Consider the following 26572-nt stretch of genomic DNA (forward strand, 5'->3'; position numbering starts at 1 on the left):
GACAGCAAGATTTGTCAAAAACAACATAATGTAAATTACAAGCAGGAGTGTTTTAAAAATGAGAGCAGCAAGCAGTGAAAAACTGTATTATAGATTACTGTAGACTTAAAGAATTTCAATTATACATCAAGACAAGATATTTCTAGCTTATATGAGTAGCTAATATTGATTTCAGTATTATGTTACAGCTATGACATGTTCTTTTCAAGCATACAGTGGACATCTATCAAACTGTTATTCTTAACTGTCAACTTCCCTAGCTGTGCCCTTTCTCTCATAATCTATTATAGTTCTAATTTGAGGTATACTGAGAAAGGAAAAAAAAAAAAAAGGGTACTACTGACTGTTGGCTTCATAATGCATAGAGGTGAAATCACGACTATGACCCAAACGAGCCAGTATTAAATAGTTGACAAGATATAGCAGTTAGCCAGGAGGGATATATGTGACACCAGCCAACTTGTATTTTTCGAGGAATGCTTATGTCTACAGTACTGACATCTAGTGGAGATTAGGAGTTCTATAAAAATAAAAATAATTAGAGACCTAATAAGCAGTGTGTGTTCGAAAAACAGTTAACTGACTATACTCAGTCTCCGGTCATCTATTATGGGAATATTAAAACAGTGTAAAGAAAACAGCTATTTGGCATTGTGTGGCTAAAGCTGAAGAACTCATGAGGGTTACCTGCTAAAGAAACCCTACAGCACACAGGAAGTCATGAATATGTTCCTAAGCGAGTGGAGCTCTTTATAAGGTGTTCAGTGGTAAAAGAGCGACCAAAACCATAATGAAAAGAGGGCTTTATGTTGTGTTAGCAAGCGGATTACCGACCATAACTTCAGGTAAGTCAGAGAATTCTGTAAACGGTTTAAAAGCCAAATAAGCCTTGTCGGTGTAGCTTCAATTAACTGGAGATTTGTCAAAAGCCTTAATAAAGGCTTCTCTTGCTTCTTTAAGTGAAGTGACTGAGAATTTAATGTCATTAACGTAAAAGATCAAATTGTTGGGATAGCGAGCATTTTGTTCCTTTGATGAGGTCACCAGTTTCTGTCTGTTCTCTTTAATGGCAAGGGGTAGATCTTGTGAAAAGGTAATTTTATTGTTGTTCCACATAAAGACTTTATGTTTTTGGCTGCAGATAAGATCTTTTGAGCAATTTGGTAGTTGAGCAACTTTGTATATATTTGAGTGGAGGTGTCTTGGCTGTATAGTGCCACGTGTATAGTGCACGATGGGCTCTTTCGATGATGATTTCAGGATTTTCTCCATCGAGGTGTAAAAGTGATTCAAATATCTGCTTTGTGATGTTGAGGAGACCTTGATTGTCATAGTTCTCTGGGAGACCTCTTATAAGAATATTGTTCCTCCTACTTCTTGCCTCCAAATCAGTTAGTTTCAGTTGCAGATCTGTTATGACAGAAGATTTGGCATTTATAGCATCAGTAAGGGATTGTATTTGTAGTTCATTTGACTGAGTTTTTTGTTCAAGTGTGTCCACTCTTTCAACAATTTGGGTGATGGATTTACTTATAGTAGTAAGCTGTTCTGAGAAGTTTTGTATAGCTGAGTGTATAGGTTGCAGGGCCTGTTTTAACTCATCCATGTGGAAGCTGAGATCTTCATTAATACTGGAGTTATTTTGGTTAGATCCCATGATCTGTTAGTTTGTTTTTTGTCTTGGATAGATTTTCCTTTTCTGGTGAAAAGATTGCTGAAGATTTGGCTTTTGTTGTTTGTGTCTCCATTGTAATAGGTTCATTTGAAGATTTTAACTGTCTGGCCATGTGGTCCTCTGAATGCTGCAACTGCGAGCAGGCCTTGTAAAATTCTTTGAGTACTACACTTTTGAAGAAGAGTAAGTAATTTAAGACTGATGATGAATAATCCAAGCTGATAAGTATGTAGAGTCTTTCTTTGTTTCCACAAGCTTTTTGTGATATAAAAAAGATTTAGAACAGGTAAATGAAATGAGGAGCCCCGTGTGTAAGCTGTTCACTAGCCGACCACCATTTTGGAATCCCTGGTTTGTATTCTTCATAGCTGGACTTCTGCAATACCCTGTAGCTAGAATCACCGAAATGTTGCACCTGACTGACTGCAGCTGGTGCAGAACTTTGCCATCCGGTTACTTACTGAGGTATCTAGATAACATAATATCAAATGTGCAGTTAGGGAAATTCGTGCCCTGGCAGTAACCTTACTCCATATCCTTTCACTCAAGCTAAAGTTAAGGAGCAAAAAAGAAACTAATCTGATCTGCAATCGATACATTATGCAGTACTCCTACTGAATAATACCAGCGAATGTACTTGAATTCTACATTAAAGAATACACCTCTGAACAACTTCTCCCCAAGACAGCCAGCCCTTTTGCCCCCCACTAACTACACTTCTGCACCATATCATGCTGATGATGCACACATCACAATGGCAGCCTATTCAGTTTTGCATTACCTGCAAATTCCTCTTCCTGACTTGCCTTGCCCTTCACAGCCTGGGTTCCCCCTTAACTTAAGGAACATCTCAACTGCTATCAGTCTATGCACACACTTTGTTCTTCCAACTAAGGATTGCTTGAGGTTCCAAAAGCACAGTTAAGATTCATCTGGGAATATTCCTTTGTTCATCATGGGCCATATCTTTGGAACTTTTTGTCAGAATGGCTCATGATGATTCTGAAAGTTTCATGCTCTTTCTCAAAATGTATCTTTTTTCAGCTTGAGTAAGACAGCTGTATCTTAAGTCTTTTGATGTTATATTTTGTTTATATGTTTAATATTTACATTTTGCAATATTGCTTAGTCAGTAAGCACTAAAATAATTTTGAATGTGAATTCATATTCTTATTTATTTATTTTTTATTTTAAACAATTCCACACCTACCATCTTCTTATGTGGGCTCAATAATTTATTTATACTTTGAGTGTCTTAACCTGTGCAATGAAAAACATAACCTAGAAACATCATTTAATAGTATACTATTGATAACAAAACAGTATTTGCAGTTGTAAAAAAAGCAACAGTCTATACAACTACTGACCATTCTGAAGATAGCTCCCTAACAATAAACTGTTCAGCTCTTAACACAGCTTCTTTATCAAGGTGCTCTACACTGTTATAACACTCAGTTTCCTCACCAGTGTTTTACCCCAGCAGTCTCTGTCTTCCAGTGAGATGCTGCCAGCGAAAATAGGGTAAATGCACACATATGTACTTTCCTATACAGACCCATGCATGATCAAGTCTCCTAATGGTCAACAGATTCTTCACAAGCTTCCATTTCTTCTGTAAAGTATGCTTCTTGATTTCTGAACAACCATCAAAATCTGCCAGTTAAATAGCAGAAGAGGGTAGACACTGCTCTCGTTTTGTGTTGCTACTTTTGTATAAATAAAGGAAAGAGGTCAGGTGCTATCTTTCCAACAGAACCTTGCCGAAGGTCCACACTTGGGACCTCCTGGTCTACAAACTGATAGTTGTTCTTGCTGCTCATTAACTTGCCCTTGCTATCTGCACACCACCTCTAGGATCTCCTTTGAGTCTAAGACGGAAAACACTTTAGAATACATAGAATAGATTAAGGGATAGGGGAGTGCTTAGTGACAGACCAGCTCTGATAGAGTTTCTAGTTGAGTCTAGTACAAAAGCTGCTGCTAAAATGGGATAATTACCAGATCATAAAAATGTAATTGCATGATAGCACTCTTCAAGAAAAATCTTGATGAGTGGATGGGAAATAGGAAATACATCCCGGGGATCACTTCTGTGGCTCTGCTCGACAGGGGCACAGGAAATTAACTTTCTTGGGTGGCATAAGCCAAGGAACCTTGTTGGCTAGGCTTACTTAGGCTCTTGGGCCGATAGCCTAACACCTACCTATGAACCTATGATGACTAAAATAATCAATTAGTAGAGGTTAGAAAATATTGGGAGAATGAAAAAGCTGGCCAACTCCTATACTACTGACAAAAAGTGGAACTCTCTCCCTGTAACTCTCCGAACTAGCCCGAACACTGCAATGTTCGAATATTCTTTACATAACTGCCTATCTTCCATTTGGAACTGTAACTGCTCCACATCCCCTTCCTTCAAGACCTGATGTCTTCCAGTTAATTGACTCCCTTTCTACAAACTCTACTCCTTCTTCCATTCTATCACTTAGACTCATTGTCAAAAAGTGATCATGATAACTGCCTGTAGTGATGTTTTCTTATAAAGGATCCAATCAGTATTGCACATTTCTTTATATATGTGTATTTTTAATTTAACTCTTATAAGTATGAAAACTGTGATGCTTACCTATCTGTTTCACTTAAATTTAAATTGTTTAAATTTGGAGCTTTTCTCCTCGGGCCTCCATTGAAATTGGGCTCTTTGGCCCAGTGGACTTTCCTGGTAATCAAATGCCAATAAAGAAATAAATAAAAGGGGCAGAGTGGAAAGGCAATTAATAAAGGAAGAAGGGGAGAACATTTGTAAGGTTTCAACGTATGCAACAAAGTAGAGAAAGTTTAGAATTTTTGCTCAGAATTGTTTGCATAGGTATTTTTGTATGCCCAGACATACTTCATAGAAATTTTCCTCAAGTAGTTAGTAATTCTGGAGGTGTGATGGCAAGGGAAGAGGTAATTGGGAACATTGTAATAAGCTGGTAGATTTTAAAAATTCCCTGCTAAGTACTTTGTCAGAAATGTTAGGGGAGCAAATGGTTGTGACTAAGGAGATAATTTTTTTGAGATGGGATATGGTATCTGAATTTCCAAGAAACATTAAGTAATTGAATGCGATCTGCCTGCCAAAAAAAAAAACACTTACTTAGAAAATCATAACATAATAGAAAATACAAGGCAACTAGGTCAAGAGGCCATTAACACCTTGTTAGTACCCATCCAAAGTCTTACCTCTCTTTTCAAAGAGGGCCAAGATTGCATAGCAGGGTGAATTTATGAATGCCTATTATATTATCTAGCTCCCTTCTGAAGGAAAACAGTGAATCAAATTGCTTATTTTGGAGATGATATGTGCTATAAAGAAGGGGTAGGTGCTGTGTGACAAACCTATCTTTCCACCTTGTTTTATTTGTTTAAGTAGATTTAGGTCTCTCTTCCTCGTATTTGTAGGGCTCTATTTATGAAGGTATAAAAGGTCTTGTATTATGTATCAAACTATCTATAAGCTGGAGGAGGGATTGTTTACCAAATGCAACAATATTACACTTTTTTGGCATTTGAGTCCATTTTTAGTACATCAATAAATAACAAATGTAACCTCATGTTGGAGTGCCTGTGTGTGTTGGAGAGGTATTTAAGGATGACACTCTGTTTACAATCATCCACAGATATGGTTAAGTGGAAATTCTTATTTGTAATTTGTAGATCAGAGAAGTAGATACTGAATAGTAAAGGTCCCAAGACAGGTCACCTTCATGCCCTCTGAGGAAGTACCTGCCACCCACATTGTTTCAGTTCTGTTCTTCATCCAATTTGCAATCCATTGAACTACACAGGGACCAGTTTGTAATGTATTTAGTTTATTATTTTGGCATGAAGTATAGCATCAAATGCCTTGGCAAGGTCAAGGTACACTGCATGGATAACTTGCCTACTATTCATTGTATATGTCACCCTCTTGAAGAAATTTACAGGCTCCATCAGACAGGGTCTACCTTTGACAAAGGTAAACTACTGGGTGTAAAGTCTGATAAAACTTTGTGATATCAGCATTAATCAGGTCGATTATAATATGTTCCATGGCTTTGCATATAAGACTCATCAGACTGACAAATCTGCAATTTTCAGGATCACTGGTGGGTCCACCCTTGCGAACTGGCACCGCCACAGATGTGTACCACATCTGGGGTACAAGGCCAGTTGCTGAGCAAATGCTGAATAGATTAAGGAGTGAATCTGCCTTCACTTATTTAGTGGTCTTTATTTGACAAATGGGTATATTATAAGGTCCCATGGAGGATGTATTTTTTATTTTAGAAAATACTTTTAGTAAATCTTCTTTGGTGATAATTGGGGGGGGGGCAGAGACCCTTAGTGATATGTGGGGTTTGTATAGCTGTATCCAGGGTGATGTTTGCACTGAATTTGTTTGCAAGTATTTTAACAATTGTACTGGATCCAAGTGGGTGTTTTCATTTTGAATGACTTCTGAGCAATGTTGAGTGTTGTTCTTTATCTTCCCAGTATAACTAAAGACAGATTTGTAGTTGTCTTTAGCTTCTTACGCTAGTATGAGTTCATGAGATGCCTTTGTTTTACTGATGGGATGCTTCAACTCCTTTGATAACTTCTTGGTGTTATCTTTGATTTGAGAAACTTAAGTTTTGCTGTACATTTTTAGAAGTTTGTTTTCTTTTACCATATTTTTATGCTTCTTGAACATCATGGTGGTTTGTTCTTAAATTTCTTATTTTGTTTTGGTCCAGTTGAGACAGCCAAAACCTTTATTCAAGTAAGTAAAGGATTTGTTTGCATAAGAACTTTCCAATTCTACATCTTAGGTAATAAAGCTATCTGTGAATTTGGAAACTTTGTCATGAAGCTTTAAAAGATTTGCACATCTGAAGTGCTTCAGTCCAATGATATTTATATCTGAAGGTTAAAGGTTTTGATAGAGACGATTAACAGCTTGTAATCTGACTTAAGTGGTGAAGGGATTACTGCATATAGACGTGATGTTTGTAGGGATATTTCAAGATTATTTTGCTCTCTAGTGGGTTCGGTGAAAACTTGGTCCAAGGAATTCTTGTTTATCAAGTCTAAGAAGTTTGGGGCATATCCTGCATTTCAGGTATAAGTTTCCCAGTTAATCATCAGGTGAATAAAGTCTTCCAGGATGGTGAAGTTTGTTTATAGGAAGCTCATCAGGAATATAACATGGTTTTCAGGAGACACACAGATGGCCCTGTATGATCTGATAATTGATCATATTTACTGTAAATTGGGTCGGAATAAGTTCTGCTTTTTGGGTCTCTTGTAATCTGCCTTGAGGTAATGTTGTCTCTAACAAATATAGATACTGCACCACAGTTTTCATCAGGTCTAAAGACATGGTATGCTCAAACCCATGTATAGAGAGCATGCTTCCTGAGCATTAAAACCAAGTTTCTTTAATGATACACACACATGAATGTGCTGCAAATGCAGGAGGATCGGAAGGCAGACAACTTGTTTTTACACTCTTAGCATTGAGCAGAGGCACTTTGATATGTGCTTAATTTGCTATACTAATTATAATGGGAAGTCCATTAGCTGGACCTTGCCGAAAAAGGCATTCTGAAAGCAGCAAGCACTTTTGCCAGTAAAACAAAACTTTGGAATGAAAGGTGCAAACCCTCCCTGGTAAAGCAGTTTCAATTCTCAAGTATCTCATACTACACTAACACATCTTGGATCCCCCTAGAATCCATCCATCCATCAACCTTTTTTTCTTTTTTTTTTTTTTTTGTGTCAGGGTGTCAACTTCAACAGTGACAATCATCCAGGGCCAATGTCCATACCACCAGGTGGCAGGCCCAGCAGCAGTTGTTCTTTCATACCACTCATACACATAGACACACACAAACTCACACCTATGGACAATTTAGAGACTCCAATCCACCTAATGCATGTCTTTGGAATGTGGGGAAAAAAACAGTGCATCCTGAGAAAACCCACACAAACACAGGGATGACATACAGACTCCACACAGAAGGAACCCCAAACAAGAATCAAACCAGGGAACCTATTGCTGGGAGGCAACAACACTACCTGCTGCAATACTATGCCCAGGATCTTCCCAGAATGATATTATATAGCGAATTGTTAAAACCAATAATCAGTTTTTGTACTTCAACATCATTCATTTCAAAGGAAGGATTCCACTCAACACCAACATGTTTCCTACATTTGGGACATGCACAGAGAGCTCTGACATATCTTGCTACATATCTTTCAGGGATTTGTGTGCCAGGTCATTTCCCTTACATGGACCACCATGTCATAATCATATTTGTCAAGTTCAAGGTCCTTGAACTTTGACATGCCAGCTATCTTGGCTCCTGAAAGATAGCTCACTGTCTCCCTGCTTTTATTTGGTCTCCTGAGAGTAGAAATGGTGTGTCTGACTATGTAGCCACCAATTATTAGTGCATTTTTATTTGTTCATGCAGAGTGCATCGATGCAGTAGATTTGGGGGTAACTTACCACATGGAGACTCTTAGCTATGCATATACCAATATGTGTTGTGGTGCTTAGTTTACAATGGGTCTTTTTCATAGTGGAACTTGAAGGCTTGGGCAAGGAAGTTTTGACTGCCTCAGTTTTGGATACAGAGTTTGTGTGGAATGCTATGCTATTGTGTGCATTGCTCACAGGATGTGTCTGATTGTGACAGGGTGGCCTCCAGTTTGGTTAAGTACTTGCATGTCTCACAAATAGATAGTGTCAAGCTAAGTAATAATTCACTGTCTGTGAGCATCATGCAGCAGTTACACTACATGAGTATACCAAGCGCCATGAGGCTGACAACTGAGGTAAGACTAGCTTCTTGACCCTCAATTTTAGTCCAAGACACAAAATTAAATGGGGTCTAAAATAGCTCCTGGTTTATATGATTTTAATACAAAGAATCAATGGAGTAAATTGTATTCAGCACTACAACTAATGTTACAATTAAATAGTAAACTTTGGACTAATAACTCCTGGTTTATGCAATTTAATATAATAAATATATAATGATAATTTGTAATACAATAACAGTCAGGCAGTATTATATACACAGCAAGAACAACTTTAGCCAAACAGACTGGAAAAGTAATAACATTCAGATAAAACACATTTAAATAGCAGAATTTGTTAAGTAAAAGTAAAAACAAGTTCTTTCCTGGATTTTTGATGCAGTATGAGTTTAAAAAGCCAGTTATTCTCGTTTCAGCATGCTTGCTTCCAATGCAACTCTCTGTAGTATTTATAAAAGGCACCAGGCAAGAGGTGACCATCTCAGTTAAATTGAGAAGAGAAACCGAAAATCCAACAGAAAAACTTCTGGGGCTTTTAGCCAATAACTACCTCACAGCAAAATATTCCCTGTCACAGAACAATCACGATGGGCCCTCAGAAATTTAGAACCCTGATCAAAACCAGCTGAAAACTGCACGTAAGTATAAAAAGGGGATATTTGCAGATAAAACAGTAAACTTAAAACTAAGGTGATACTTTAAAATGAAGTAACAGTCAAGTGGCTGTTGTATACACATCAGAAACAACTTTTAGAAAAGCAGACTGAAAAAGGCTAAAATTCAAGTAAAACACACTTTAAATATCAGAATTTATTTACTAAGCGAGTTTGACGGGATGTGAAAACAGGTACTTTACTGTCTGAGTTTAAAATCGAAATAGAAATAGAAATCAAAACCAACTGTAACAGAAGTACTGAATATTGTAAAGGAGATAAAAGATCTGGAGTATGATCTTTAGAAATGGGAATCAGTAGATTATATAGAAATAAATGACATTATGTGGAAAATGTACACAATAATGTTCAAGAGGAGATGTGAGGTTTAAGGGAAGGTAGAAAATGAGGTGTCTATATTATAAACCCGAAAGTTTACTTCAGCGAACGCTCACATGAGTGAAAACGCTGGTAAATGAAAGGGTGTTTGTGGGGTCACGGTACAGTGATGGGTGGGATTTTTGCCCTTTCCTCACTGTTGTGCTATCTCAGAGTTGGAATATATAGTTAGTGGGGGGTGTGGGGGCGCAGTCCCCCACAATCAGCAGTTCAGTTACCAGCGTCTTCTAATATAGCCCCCAAAATGAGCAGTTTATGTAAAGTTGGAGTGAATAATTGTTAAAAATATATGTATAATGCATAAAAATAATAAAAATATTATTGTGGCTTGTTTTCTTTTTTGTTAATGTATGTGTACCATTGTCACTGTTTAAAACGTGAAGACTTAAAATGGGTGCTAAAAGTCGTCCCTGTAAAACAGAACAAAAATATACATATACTGCATTTGCAGAGTTCATTTTCTAAGTCACCTTTAACTAAATATTTACTGTATATATTTCAACAGAGAGAACAAAGAGAAAACAAAGCAAATTACCTGTAGTCATAATATATATTAGTACTTTGGTCCTAAAACATAATATGTCATTAGTTAGATGCTCCCTTCAGAAAAAAAAAATTAGCTCGTGTAAACATACACAGACCACTACCTTGCACTTAAAAACAAAGATGTGCATTGTAACTTGTGTTAGATACCCCTTTCTAAGTATTCAAAAGGAACAGAAAATGCCTACCATGTCTACTGCAAATGACACAGACTCTGCAGAGGAATATCAGCTAGGAGCTATGTTATAAGGGTAGAGTATGGTGTGCATAGAAACTGCAGAATAGCCTTGTCTCATAATAAACCTTCATAAAATAACCTGAAATTTACTAATGGTGAACATGGGGTTGGTGGTTGGCATAATAGTTAATGTGTTTACCTCACAGACAAACAGTACAGCATTCAGTTCTCAACAAGAATAATTGTTTAGGCTTAAAATGGTTCAGAAGGGCAGCAAACCTAATATTTGATTTCAGGCTTTGCTTCCATGTGAGTCAGAGTTCCTTCCTTACTCAGTTCAAATGGAACTTAGACAAATGGATGGGGAACTAGAAATTCACCCCTGGTTTGGCACCTATGTCTCTAATGGACACAAGCAGCCTGTAAATGGTTTAACTCCTAGGTCCCTGCTTGTAAAGGTTTCATCTCCCAGTTCCTTCTTACACTTACCAAGGCTACCAGAACTTTTCAAAGATTTCGGAATTCATGACTATGCTTAAAAAGGCCCCAGTGGTCATTAGCCTAATACACACCTATGAACCTATGACTAGTCTTGGTGCAAATTATTTGAAGTTAATTCATATTGAGAAGCCATTGTATATGTAGAGAAAGTATGAATTTTCTGAGATGTGAAATAAAAGTTAGGTACTCACTATAACTAGGTATCTGCGTTGTCCATTTCATCCTTTCTCAGAGCATGGACTATGGATCTGATACTCGGGTCCGACTCAGCCACATTCTGCAGACTTTGGATCCAACTCTCAAGCTCCTCCCTCTACCCATAATGCCCTAATCCATCCCCAATATCTCAGACTGAGTTTGCTGCCATAAATATTTTAGTGTGTAATAGAAGAGGAGAAGAGAAAATTAGAGCAGGGTTCAAACCCGGAGCTACAGGTTCCAAAAAAATCCATCAGGTCACTTCAGAAGATAACAGGAAGGGGGAAGCAGGAAAGGAAGTTGAGGAAGAATAAAAATGGACAACAAAGATGCCCAGTTATGGTGAGTACCTAACTTTTATATCTGATGTTGTTCTTTTCATTCTTCCTCAATGTATGGGGTAGAATCCCCAGTTATGTAAATCATAGGTAGCCCTCATGGAAGGATATTGCTAAGAACTGCTGAACCAAAGGCAGCTCTGTTTCTGAAAATTAAGACCAATTTGTAATGAGTAATAAAGATATGAGCATTAGACCATGTGGCTGCTGCACAAATATTATCAATGGAAGTTCTAGACCAGAAGGCAGATGAGGTGGCCATGGATCTAGTTGAATGGGCTTTAGGAGGTTTTGGCAGGGAGAAGCCTTGCAGAGAATAAATCCAGGAAATGAAATTAGTTATCCATTTGGCCAATGTAACTTTAGAAATTGGAGAACCTCGGTGAAAAGGAGGCAAATGGTGGGTCTGTTTTTCTGAATTCTTTAGTTCTGTGTAAGCAGAAACATAATTGCCAATGCACATCCAAAAGATGTAGCATGTACTCTCCTTTGTTTGAAAATTTTGGAGAGAAGACTGGTAAGTGAATAGTTTGGTTTATAATTAATTCAGAAGCCACTTTTGGTAGGACAGTAGGGTTGTTCACCAGGTAACCCTGTCTTTATGAAAAACAATGTATGGGGCTTTTGATGAAACAGCCTGCAGTTCAGAAATCCTTTTGGTAGATGTAATAGCAACTAAACGGCTGTTTTCCAGGACAGAAATTTTAAGTCAGTTTTTAATGAAGGTTCAAAAGGTGTTGAGTTAAGCCTTGGAGTACTACTGTTAAATTCCAGGCAAGTGATGGACCTTTCAATGGGGGTCTGAGAAGTTAGGTACCCTATAGAAAAGCCTTACATAATTTGGAAGCAGCCAAGCAAGAATTGTGTCATGAGTGAAAATTTGATACAGCTGCCAGCTGTATTTTGTAGAAAAACTCACACCTTCTTTAAAATTAAAAAGAGAAGTTAAAATCTCTAATATAGAAAAAATAGGGGCAGTAAAGGGATCAACATCATTTTTTAAGGCCCGCATTGAAAATCTGTTCCACTTGCTGCTGTAAATCCTCTTAGTTGAATCTTTCTGTGATGACAAAGAATATTACGAACCAGGGAAGAAATCCTGGGCTGTCTAGCTATCAACAGAATTGGAGAAACCATGAGGTTAATTTGAGGGCTGGAATTTTGGGATGTTTTATCCCCGAGGGATGTGACAGGAGGTCTGGACTTGGGTCCAGTATGCAAGGAGGCTAAAGAAGATGAGACCAAAGAAAGGGGAGCCAGACTTGGTGAGGCCAGAAGGGGCAATAAGGATTGCCAAGCTCTTCAACTGGCTGGCTTTCTGTAACAACTTTGGAATTAGGGGTACTGGGGGATAAGAGTAAAGGAGACCTGACAGCCAAATGTGGACTACAGCATCTCTTGGTGACTCCCCCTGGGGGGAGGTTCAGGGTAAAGTACCTGCTGCATTTGTTGTTGTGGGGGGAGTCAAACAGGTCGCAGCAAGGTTGGCACTAATGACAGAAAATTTTATCTGCCACTGACTGCGAGACCACTCGTGAGGCATCAGAACGGCCCTGCTGAGTTTGTCTACTAGTACTATGGATTTCTTAGTGATGTGTATTTCACTGTGGAGCTTTTCTCCCCGGGTCTCTGCTGAAAATGGGCCACTCAGCTCAGTTGAACTAACCCTGTAAACAAATGTAAAATAAAAATAAATAAATTAATGACTTTTAAGAGATGTCTCTCCTTGGAAACTAAAAGCAATAAGAAACAGAAAAGGCTTTATTTGTTTTATGGCATTTATGAGGAGATCCCCAATGAGTAAAAGCTATCATTTAGAAACTGGGCAGTTTCTATGGAACCAAGGAGTTACTAGTTGGTATGCCTCATGAAGATTACTGTTAAGTTTACTTGTCTTATTGAAGCAGTTTAAGTAACTGTTGAAATGGCTGACAAAAGCAAGGATGTATAAAATCTGGGCCTTCTCATCCTCAAAAAATCTCTCAGACCTGATCCATGTATACCATTTAATGACAACTCCTGTCATAGTATCAGATGAATCACAGCAGCCTGCAAAGTTTGTACATCAATTTTGTCAGCTGCTTTGTTACATTTTGCAACTGAGTCTGGCAGTTGTATAAGCAAGCAATAATGCCTGATGGGGTGTGTGTTAATGTGTAATTATACAACGACCCCCCCCCATTAATATTCCAAAACGTGCACGCTGATTGGTCAGTGTGCACATTGTAAATCAGACTTATACAAATGGAAAAAGGTCTGGTCACCCGGACTTTTTCCATTAGCATAAGTCTTTTTTTTTTTGTTGGACAGCAACAGAGAACGAAAGAGCTCAGTTGTTGTTATCTCCCTATGTTAAACGAGTTTAACATAGCAAGATATCTTAAAAAAAAGCAACAGAGATTTTCCTTTCTCCATTGCTTTTTTTAAAGCTGTCTCACTATTTTAAACTCATTTAACATAGCGAGACACATTTTTAAAAGCAACGGAGATCTTCCTTTCTCCATTGTTTCCACACACAGTTTTGATGTACTGGGTAACCATGCGCAATACATCAGAACTGCCGCAGAATACTGGACAGCTGTGGAAGGGCAGCAAGGAGGCATTATACAATGCCATTATTTAAGAAAAGTAAGTTTTTTTCCTTAACTAATGTCATTGTATAATAGCAATAACCCACTTTGCTGGATTTACCCACTGTTGTCTTTGTTTGGCCATTTGGGCTTTGCCCTCGTGACCAAACCACACCAACCATGGATAAATCTGGCATTACCCACACCCAGACGTGGGTTATTGCTTAATTAATGCCTGCCCAGTGGTGTCGGGCCTCTACACCCCTGGAAGGGTGTTAATTACACATTAACACTCACCCTGGAAGGCATCATTGCACTTAGAGAAGAGGGTCTCTGTAAAATTGTTGTGCTTTACTTGCTTACTTATTTTTTTTAAGTACTATATTATTTTTTTTATATATTTTTAATGTAAAATAGTTCCTCTGCCTAATGTTTCAAACTTGCTGTAGTAAATGTTAATGGTGGTGGAAGAAGCATTTTACATCAACCTCTCAACTGTCCCTGATCTTCAGGGACATCCCTGATTTAGACTCTGATTTTAGGTCTGTCCCTCTTAATCCCTCTTTAAACTGGTGACTGCTGAAGAAAAGGTGGTGAATTGCCCTTAATAAATAATGATAGTAATTCAGAGTTATAGACGTTTTATGTCAGAAAATCCATATTAATCCACATTCTCTTATTCTGCAAATGTTTCAAGTTAATAGTACAAATATTTAAATAATGTCCCTGATTGTCCCTGATTATTTGAGGATTTGTCCCTGATTCTGTTGAGATTTGTCTCTGATCGATTGAGAGCTATACATATATAAAAAATAATAAGCAAGTTAAACACAACAATTTTACATACAGCCCATTCTCTCTCCCATACACACATACAGTCTCTTCTGCGTTCACACACATACATATACACACACAGTCTCCTCTGCTTTTGTACACACATTCACTCAACACAAGATTGCTCTCACTCTCTCTTGATCTCTCTCTCTCTCTCTCTCTCTCACACACACACACACACACACACACACACACACACACACACACACAGTCTTCTCTACTTTCATTCATGCATTTACTCACACAAGACTGCTCTCTATCTCAATCGCTCTCACCACACACAGTCTCTTCGCTTTCATACACGCATTCACTTACAAATCACTCTCCCTCTCTCTCTCTCACTCACATACAGGCATGCACTCACACAAATGCTTTATTTTTTTTTTTGTTTTGTTTTACACTCGCTAAACAGCAAAAGCACTGCTTAGCGAGTGTAAAATAATGGCTAGCTCACTGTCACTTTCACTGACATGTAGCATACACTCACACACAGACATAAACACACACACGCACACAGACATAAACACACACACACACACACACACACACACACACACACACACACACACACACACACACACACACACACACACACGCGCATACTTTTTTTGTTTTCTTTTTTAATTTTACACTCACTAAACAGCAAAAATGCTGCTTAGCAAACATAAAATAATGGTGTTGTTACGTTTTTTCGGTTTGAGCTCCACGGAGGCTTGATATGCTGTCATGAAGCGGTGGACATGTTTTTTTAGCGGGCATTACTTGTACGTTAATACCCTGCTGGAGAACGTTTGTTCTTCAATCATGGTACGGATATACAGTTTGCCCATTGTCTAAGATGTCTTTAATTTGCTCTAAAACTGAACTTTGATTAGTAGTCATGGCTAGGTAAATTTATTCATTTTATAGCTAGCATACTGGAAGTATATCTCTTTCACTCCAATGGAACTCTGGAGATTTGTACCCTTAATTCTCAATGACTGCATTCTGAGCTTTTTGGCAAAACCAAGGTATAGCCTCACATTTCAAACAAATGTTCATATCTCTTAGAGTCATAACGGTTACTAAAGAAATGCAAATGGAAAACTGTTCAGAGCAAACATATCGTTACGTTCTTCAGATTTTTACATCTTAAACTGAATTTTGTAAGTCATAATTACCACAGTAAACATTAATTTTGTAATATTTTGAAAACAACTTACTCAATAAGCACTCACCCTACACACACGCTATCAGCAGCATTTTGTTTGTTCATCGTGAGCTTTCATACGAGGCTAAGCACTTATGTCTGCGTTACATGGTTGTTCAGATATTTACAAACATATGAAAATGATGACAATATAAACAAACAGAGTTTGAATAATAATATCAATTAAACAGCATTAGTCAGGACAAGGATTAGTGCAGTTGTGCTGCACATCATGTAAGCTTTAAGACAAAATCTTTCAACAGTTTGTATGTAGCACAGTTTTGAAATTATTAATGCAAACAGGAACAGGCCATACTAGATGCCTACAGGGGTTAGTAGGATGTTACTGCAGAAGCACCTGGAAGTGTTACTACGACGTAATGAGATATACACATTTTTCCAAAAACTGTCTACGGGTCTTATTTCTTTCTATTTGAAATATATATGGTCTAAAAGTATCTTATTTGATGAAGGCAAAGGTGGCTTTTCAAAATAAAATATATGCCTGATCCAATCTAGGCGACTTACAATCTTGTAGATTTGCGAGATGGTACTTATGTATATTGGTTTAAACTATTATGTTTTAAGAAGTCCTCAGATGTTTAATGACTATTAAATCACAAAGAAGCCTCCAAGGTGAAACAATAAAGCCTCAAACAGCCCGGAATCTCCACCAAAAAATTTATTGAAAAATAAAATCTAACATTAACGCAATATTACAAGTACGTTTTCGTTTAGTATGAAATTCATCAGATGTGAGCTTTACAATGACTCTACATTACATTTATACTAGTTTATCTTAATAAGTTAACCAATCACATTGTGCTTATTTGATTAAAACCACATAAATTAAACTGTCAATTAATGAAAAGTTCGAAAACGTACTTGTAATATTGCGTTAATGTTAGATTTTATTTTTCAATAAACTTTTTGGTGGAGATTCCGGGCTGTTCGAGGCTTTATTGTTTCACCTTGGAGGCTTCTTTGTGATTATTGGTTTTATTTTGAAGCCGTTTTTGGATTTTACTTTAGTTACGTTTAATTACTATCATAATCATGTTCCTAGACTTTGGTAAAATTAACATTTCTCAATATCTTCTTTGTGTTAGCCAGTTAAACAAGTTTCTCATGCTCCTTACTGCCCACTTAAGGTGACATCTTTGGGTGGAGAACCAGAAAATGAACTATTACTATAATCAGAACTGATTTGCTAGTGAGAGTGTTACTATATTTCCCTAAGAAAGGATGGCAGAAAAGCTCTCCTCGTTTGCTTTGTGGTCTAAACTTTCAGCAGTATCACAGAAGTTTCTTGCAGTAGACAATAATTTTAGATGTTTGTTTTGCAATGTCTTTTTGCAGCACCAGTTGGTATATGCGCCTTCAGTAATTTGCTGGCTGACTAATTTTCTTTATTGGGGGCCATCAGATTATATCAGAAGTACAAGCTCAGATGAACAGGTGGGAGACTGTGGGTTACCAGAGACTTGGGGTGGTCTGTATTCCTTTCTCACAGGGACAGATTCAACCATCTTCTGTTTCAAGTGCTTTACTTCCTCAAATTTTGCTGGTTGCATATGGTCGGAGAACTTTTTTCTGGGGTTTCTGGAAGTTTCTCTTTCAAAGAAGTCACCTTAGCAATGTGGCCTGTTTGAATGTAGCTCAATGTTTACATTTATCTACATTGTGCTCTGGGGCTAAACAAAACAGGCAGAACACATGGAAAACTGTGGATAAGGTTTGCCTACCATAAGCACGTTTTTGGCAAATTTTTGTGCTATAATTCATTGCTTCACTGCTTATACCAACATTCTGTCAAAACTGAAAGACAAAACTAACAATTTTATAAAAAAAGAATTCTAAAATAAAATATATTCTACTAGTGTGAGCCATTACACAGTTAAATTTGTCTCTGGCATGACTGGGGACTAATGACATTCTGAGACAGTGAGAAGAACTGAAGACGTTGATGAACAAAGTACAGTAAATAAGGCAGACTACATACATACCATGAACAGTATGAGCCCTGAAACCTATACTAATTCCTAACAGGGAAGAAAGCCACTATGTGGGAGATAAAGCAGTCAGAAGGTAGTATACAGAAACCACATAAACTCAAATGAAATGATTTAGTGTTGCTATGGCTTACTTATTTATTTATTTAACATTTGGTAACAAGGAAAGTCCGACCGGGTCAAAAACTCATTTTCGGCGGAGGCCAGGGGAGAAAAGCTCCACAACAGAATGCATCATAGGATATACTAAAGCATAGGATTTACATACAATATAAGATAACAAAACATGAGCAAGGCAAAAAGATAATGTATATTTACATTTTGCATAAGGGAATTTACAAAAAACAAGGTCAGGACAAATTGCTGATATACAGGGATGGCACAGAGATGTGGAGTAAGTAAGCTTTTTTATATCTGTATACATGATGAACTTCACATGCCTATTATTGCTTTGAAGTTAAAACCAATTTCCCACGGAGTTAGAAAAGAAAGAAAAGGAACAGGAAGGGAGTATATATATATATATATATATATATATATATATATATATATTTAGGCAAAAATTATGAAAATGGAGGGGGTAGAGAAAATATAATACGAAGTATTTATAAAATATTCTTATACGGATACTGTTCACCAGGATAAAGATAGCAGAAGAATCATTCTAGTGGGGATAGCGACACTAAGAAGAAGACATGTTGAGGATGAAGAGGTGAAAGGAAAAACTAATGGGGAGAGGTTGAGTGAAGATGTTAGCGATGAGGTAGGAGGGTAAAGGGGGGAGCTAAGTGAAGAGTAGGGCTGGGGTAGATACAGAAAGAGAAGGAATGGGAGAACTAGCTGTTTTTGGAGCAGGGCAGATTATGTCTTGAGAAGGTAGCTCTTTAATGTGTGTTTGAACCTCTTGAGGTTTGATATGGCTCTGATATTTAGAGTAAAGTTTTCCTGGCTTTACTATGGGACCTAAACACAGTAAAGAAGTGTAGACAGAAAAGAACAATGCATAACAAATATGTAGGGTCTGGCTACATATGCCTTCATTTTAACTGGCTTAAGACCTAGACCTGCACTAGTTTCTCACAAGGGAGACAAACCAAACATAAAATGACATACAAAAGGTGCACAAACTCAAATGTAATGCTTTGCTGTCAGACACATAGCTAAGAGGACTCAGGCTGTTTGGGGGCACAACTACAGTACTTCATTCATTTCCCTGTTTGCAATTTTGAATGCCAGTGTAGACGTGAATATAGGCACTGCTTTTGTGTGGTTTTTTTTTTTTTTTTGCTCCTAATGTGAGATGAGGGGTGGGCTTATGGGATCTGGTGCTCTTCCTTCTTTGGAGAGGAGTGGGCACCAGATCAAAAAACAGACCAGCCATGTCTCCGTTTGTCGTTATAGTGACCCTCCCTGAAAAAAAATAAAAAAACTTAACATCCCAAATTACATAAGGAGAAATTTTCATCCTCTCCACATCATAAAATCCTTACCTTTCTAAAATCTGTTCAACAAAATTATTCTCAGCTTATGCTAACCATTGCTAGCATGTTGCCTAATACTCCCCAAGGACATTTCATATTTGTTCATCTAGTCAGTGTCAGTAGCAGAACAAATGACACACACACCTTTAACGCAGAAAGCTGTGAGTTGTATTTCTGCACCTGGTAAATGAACTGCTGATGCTGCAATGTAGCATGGAGGTGAGGGGTGTTGCACGCCAGGGAGTACCATCTTTCTGATAAGACATCAAACAGGGGTACCATCTGTATGAGTTGGTGGTAGCTCAGGTGGAAGTAAAAGATACCATGACACTTGCTCAAAAGAGTAGCGGTCTTTATTTAACATAATATAAAAATGTGCAAAAATGATTTACAAAATGTACATATTTATAGGCACATGTATACGCATTTCTATTTTTTTTACTATTTATCATTTTTCTTATAACACCTCATTGTAATTCTTCCATAATTAACACCCACTCCTTCTTCCACAGCCATAATCTGATTTTTCACAATGTCTGCCAAAATCCATTTTCCATTAAAGAAAATCTCATTCATTCTTTATAACATAAAATAAATTATTATTTACCCTTCCTACATGTTCTTTCTTTGTATTCTTATAATATCCATACATTATCATACTCATAGCTATATTATGTCATTAATATTATCAAAAACATTTTCTTCACACAACTCTTTTCAGAGTTTCACAACTGTTTCACATTTCAGAAAACATGCTCTGTCTCTTCCTCCCCACAAAATAAACACAGTCTTTTAGCTTTCTTTTTATATAGCACATTCCCCTTTATTGGTAACTTATTTATTACCAGACTCCATAGGAAATCCTGACATTCTGCTACCTTGGTACCACTTTTACCTTCTTCTGCTAAGTTTTCCAATGGATTTACATAATAATATTGTTTCATCATATTATTATATGACATTCTTCCATCTTTATCTATATGAGTTTTTATTTTTGATTTTGGAATTTTTCTTAATTTTTAATTTCTTCAGTAACATATTCTTTTTTCTCTTTTTCTTATTCTCATCATCTCTCAGAATGTTTTGTACTTATATTTAAACATTCTCAGTATTAAACTCTCATTGGCCTCCATTCCAAATGATGTGTTGTCAGTGCAAGTGACCACTTACACTGACAGCAAGCTGACAGCAGGTGTTTTGGAATCTGGTCCCCATAGTAAGCCTGTTTATAAATAGCCCTTACACAGACAGAAGTCACTTTCAGCAAGCCTTTTGGAATCATGGCAGACAAACTCAAAGAAACTCTTTTGGAATTTGGACAATTCTTTTAATTTGCCCACTTTAATATTCCACACAAGTTTAAAGAAGCAGAACAAACAGTGGATTTAGTAACCCCAATTTTCCTTCATTTTCCCTCATACAAAACACACCTATTTTCACTGGGTTTTAATCATATAAAAGAAACCACCAATTGCACAATTTCCTGTACATATTTTTGGGATCATGTAAACATTTGACATATATGCTATGTTTCCCATTAATATCAAATTCACCAGATAAAGATTTTTTGCATGCTAATCTATACATCCCTCACAGAAGACATATTTCTTTCAATTCTTTATCAAACTATCCCATTGTATGACAACTACATCATTTCCCCAAATTTTATTCCTAGCAAAGACACTTCATTTACTGAAAAATATACACCACCAATTTTCGTCACATCACCCAAATTCTTACTTTCTTTATTCAAGTTTATTCCCATGTCCTTTAAACATCCATTCAGACAATACCAATACTTCCCTCATCCATATTTTGTTTTTAGTAACTGCAACTTTATCATCTGTGTATGTCAAAACTATTGGAATCACTACCTCCATTTGAATCACATATCTACTATCTTTCATTTTATAAGCTGCTTCACTCATTATCACATTCATTACCAATGCAAACAATAGTCCACTCATGGGACATCCTTGTCTTATACCACACTTCATATGTCTTTACTCAGCCACCCATTCACTAACACTCAAACTCTATTATTTTGATGCACTGACATACACTCTCTCCTAATTCTATTAACTATTCTATAGTTTTCCATAACATTCCACAAAACATCATGCTGTACTGTATCAAATGACTTGTTAATATCATCTCCCTTAAATTTTACATCTTTTTTTATTTATAATATTATCCAGAATTTCTCCCACAACCCAACCAACAACAATTCTTGACATTCCTTCCCTTTTATACCATATATAATTTCTTCCATATCATTCACCATTCCATATATTCTCCTCTGTATTATTCTCATAAAAAAATATAATCTGTGTTATTTAGTGTGATATGTCTCCATTTTTTTGTTTCATTCTTCTTAGCTTTCTTCCATATAAATATTAATATTCCACTACATAACTCTTTGTAAACAAACCTTGCCTTCAACCATTCATTAAGAACATTTACAAAATACTGTCTTTGCCAATCCATTAATTTCTTGAACATTCCATATCCTGTACCAACTAGGCCTGACACTGAATCAGCAATTACTTTTGTAAATACTTTGTGCATTTTACTAATAGTAATTTCTATTCAAATTGTTCCTTAACTCGTTCTGGATTTTTTTTTTAACTTTTCAGTCTCTCTTTCCATCATTTTACTCTTATACATATTTTCAACATGGTGTATTACAATACCCATAATTTGTTCTTGTGTTCTTTTTATCTGTCTTTTTACATTTTTATTATACTAATATCATCCTTTACTATTTTACCCAAATATGCAGACATTTCCTCCCAACTCTCTTGTAAATAATCTCTGCCTAAATAGTAATGTCTTAACATTTTCTTGATTTATTTTATATATTTATTTTTCCATATCATAATACTATTTTGTATTACTCTCTAAATTCTCTAATAGGTTCATAGGCATTTACTAGACTAACGACCACAAGGGCCTTTTTAAGCCTAACTATGCATCCCAAATCTCTGACAAGTTCTGATACCCTTGATAAGTGTAAGCATGGGCCTGGGAGATGAACCATTTACAGGTTACCTGTTTGCATTAAAGACATAGGTGCCAAATCAGGGATGAATTTCTGTGCAATACATTTCTATAAATTTTCCCATACTTCACTTTCTCTTCCTTTCTTATATCACCCTGCCATTGAAAAAAAAGCGTTTATATCACATTATCGAAAGATGAAAATAGCGAAAGCTATTTCATCGAACCTAAAATATCTAAACCACATAATATCGAACATTCAGAACAACAAATTTTTTTCCTTGGGAAAAAATTTGCTATTCCGAAACACATACACACAACAGAAGCACAACTAAAAAACATCAATACACACACATACACTTATAATCCTACAACTAACCCTACACTAACCTATACATACACTACTATCTATCCACTTATCTTAACCCTAACCCTTAGGTCCGTCACTATCGCACAATCACCTAACCTGCGCCCTAACTCACTTAACCCGCCCCTAACCCTAATTCACCTAACCCGTGCCCTAACTCACCTAATCCATGCCCTAACCCTAACTCTCCTAACCCGCGCCCTAATCCTAACAACCACACAATCTCACACTTACTGGAACCCGACCTGTAAATTTCCACAACAGCTCTGAAAATAGTGAAGCCACAGAACCGGCCAACCAAATTCTTTACCTAGGAAAGAATTTGATGTTCTGCAGCTTTGCCATTTTCAGCGTTCGCTCAAAACGGTTCAATATTAGAACATTCGAAGTTTTAAAACTTCGATGTTCTGATATAGACCCAAAAAAAACACTATTTATATTTCTTTTAAAATACAATCCACCATTCAAACCAATTTCTACAGAAGGCCATTATGGTGATATGATCCTTCCATAACTGTAATACTTCCCACTACAATTACATCCCATAATTTCTCATGTTTTCTTTTTATTCCCCTTCCTATTTTAAGGTACTCCCTTTTTTCCATCACCGCCATCCATAATGATAAATGGTATGGAAAACCTATCATAACTGTATCATCATCAGCTACCCCTAAGCCTTCCAATAATACAAAATAATCAGTTTCAAATTCAAGTGCCTCCCTTCTATAAGTTCATTGAATTTTGTTCCACATAGCTAATTTTCCACATTTTATCACTTCCTTTATATATATATATTTTTTACATCTTCCCCTTTCTTTTTGCAGTGTCCCTTTAAATCACGGCTGAAGCCACCTGCAATTATAATTTTCATGTTAACCACCACATAGTTTAACATCTGATGAAAAAGATTCTCTCTTTCCTTGTTAGTTACATATACATATAATGCTATAATTTTATAAAAGTGTTCTCTCCATTTGACTTAAACAACCGTTAATCTTCCCATCCTTTCAATCCTTGCATCTAGTAATTTCACTGCTTTTTTATAACAAAAACACAGCCACTCCAAACAACTTTCATTTCCTTTTTTCCATATTATATTTGCACGCCAGAAGTTTTCTGTTAGCAGTCTTTCTCCATTTGTCAGAAATCTTACATCCGCTAACATAACAACATCCACATCACACTTAGCACACTGTTCCAGTGTCTCCATCCTTCTTACAATGTTAATAATACTGTTCACATTTACTGAAAGTACTCTAAAATTGTTGCTTTTTCTTCTTTTTAAATTTAGGGGAAATTTTTTTTAAATGTTTTCTTATTTTTACTCTTTACCCAATTGTGTATTTTTCCTGGGTTTATGTACAAATAATCCTTGAACCACAGAATCAGATTTTGCACTAGACAGAACTTCAAAAAAGTTATTAGTGTCAATCCTTTCTCCTGACCTCTCTTCCTGCATGCATTCTCACTCCTCAGATTTCCCTCACTATTGCTTTTCTTCTACAGTTCTCCTTCAACTAGTTCACTCTGTCTCTCTCCTAGTCTCTTGTCCTTCCTCATGTATGTTTTCTTCCATTTCCCCTTTTTCATTACTTACTGTTTGCTCTTGACAATCCATCCCAAACTATCCTTTTTTTGCACAACACACATTCAGGTAAATACCTTCTTTCTATATGTTCCTTTCTTTTCACACTGTTTACATTGTATCTTGTAACAGTTATTAATTAAATGAGAAAAGTTCCCCCAAAGGAAACCGCAATAAAAACAACACTTGGCAAGTCTTTCACTATTTGTTTTTACATTTCAAAATAGTTTCCAACTGACAACCTCTATTCCATATGCTTCTCTCATCTCTAACTTTTAAAACATTATCATCAGTTTCAAACAAGCCCTGTATACATTTTTAATATTCTTTTCTTCTAGTTCATCAACTCCAAAGTATAATTTTTGTAGCATTTAAGTTATTACCAGAAAAAAATATTTATTCCATAGATAAATGTCATTCTTTTTATTACACAATTCCAGAAATGTCATCATTAGTCCCTCCATTTCAGATGTTGTCACAAAAAAGTCCCTGTACCAACATGTATAAAAGACCGAATTTCTTGAGCTTTAAAACCTAGAACAGTTACCAAATTATCCCATACACAATATTTGTTTATTACAGTGTCATTTTTGTTTGTATTCTCTCAGTTGGTCTTCTCTTCTCTCTAAGAACAGTTTTAATTACAGTTTGTTGCTGGTCTCCTTTTTTTTGCTTGCTGTCAATGTTGCAGATGTTTTAATTGCTGCACTATTTGCTGCTACAAAGCCACAACCGTCCAATTTGTTGCTGCTTTCCTCATTTACTTTCTGTCATTGCTGCATAAGTTTTAACTTCTGCATTCACTTCTGTCACATTACCTGGTTGCTTCTCCACATTGCCATCCTCAGCACTTCTAAAAAAGTTACCTGCCATCTCACCATGTGAAACAGCAGAACTGTCACCTGGAACATCCTGATCATTTTTTTTAACAGATCATCTGCAAGCTGTAGTTACACCTGTTCTGTTATCTGCAGCACTCCAACAAACTCTGTTTCTTTCTTTTCCACTGAGAACACTAAATGCTGTTCATTTGTATCTTCCACTACACAGTAATCTTTGTTTACATTTTGATGCTCCATATTAAACAAATCTTTCTCCAAATTATCATTTTCTACTTCCACACCTTCCATAAATTTTCTCACCTCCTCCATGCTATTGCTTCTCTTAGGCCTCTTCCTTGCTGCTGCAGGAGCCCTCTAATGCTATCCAAAGAGTACGGAAAGCTCCCTGATGCTGAAGCCAGATTTCCTCTAGTAGTATAAACACCACTGCAGGGCTCCCTTGAAAAGAGGCCACTAGCCTACTGAGGCTAACTCAGTCAACAGGGGATAAATAGAAATAAAAAATCTTATGACTTTTGTATGATTGGTTAGCTACAGCAATTACTTCATGCATACACAACCACTGAGACAATCATTTATCACTGTTAATTATTATTAGTCTGAATGTACCTGATATGGTTTTTATTTACTTGATTTACACAATATAAAATTTTGACTGTATTGATGTAGTTCTTAATTTATTTGGTAGCTGTTTTGCTGTGTTTCAAGCTCACATCTAAAATATAAGCAAACTTACAATCAGTTTCTTGATTAGTTGATCCCGTTCAGTAACCATATCCTTTAGTCCCACTATAAGCTGAAGATCTTCTGGTCTGGATTCCCTGTTTTGGTATTTTTCTTCCATTTCTTCCAGTCTATGCAGCAAAATTAGGGAAGGCAACCAAAGCCAATAAAAAAACAAACAAAAAAAAAACACACGGTCAGGTTAGGAAAGACTTAGTTTAGATATAACTTTGTCTTATCTAGAATATTCAGGTCATGGCAGAATAAAAACTTCATTAAAATATGCAAAATAAATACAATCCACTTCTCTAAGAGGTATGAGATTTAGACAAGTATAACTGAAAGCTGTAGGAGTCATATACTGCTTAGCTCAGTGATGTGTCAACTCACTGAAAATAAGACTAAGCCGCTTTCTTAAAACCATTGCATCCTTGAAGTTAGTACGTTTAACTTTAAAGGGATTTGGGGAAGGACAACCAAGAGTGCAGCCCTCCTAAAAACTGCTATCATTTTTTTAAGCTGCTGATGACTGGTGAATCTCAAGCTCAGATGAACTTATTGTTATTACTTTACTACTCTTTCGTTTTTTAGTTAGTGAAGAGACAAAATAAATAAATAAACCAGCAAGCAAAACAGCTATGCAACGC

The 26572-nt window shown here is 36.6% G+C and overlaps 1 protein-coding gene across 1 annotated transcript in view; it reads right to left on the reverse strand.

Annotated features, from left to right (window-relative positions):
- FAM184A (family with sequence similarity 184 member A) overlaps window positions 1–26572 on the reverse strand; it is a 2724106-nt gene that overhangs the window by 272323 nt on the left and 2425211 nt on the right. Inside the window, exon 16 of the mRNA XM_044086971.1 lies at window positions 25939–26056. Coding sequence (XP_043942906.1) covers window positions 25939–26056 — 118 coding nt within the window. The remainder of the gene's footprint in view (window positions 1–25938; window positions 26057–26572) is intronic.

Source organism: Protopterus annectens, chromosome 1.part1 (assembly GCF_019279795.1).
Source record: "Protopterus annectens isolate FY-2018-M chromosome 1.part1, PAN1.0, whole genome shotgun sequence".
In the NCBI taxonomy this organism is placed as follows: domain Eukaryota; kingdom Metazoa; phylum Chordata; order Ceratodontiformes; family Protopteridae; genus Protopterus; species Protopterus annectens.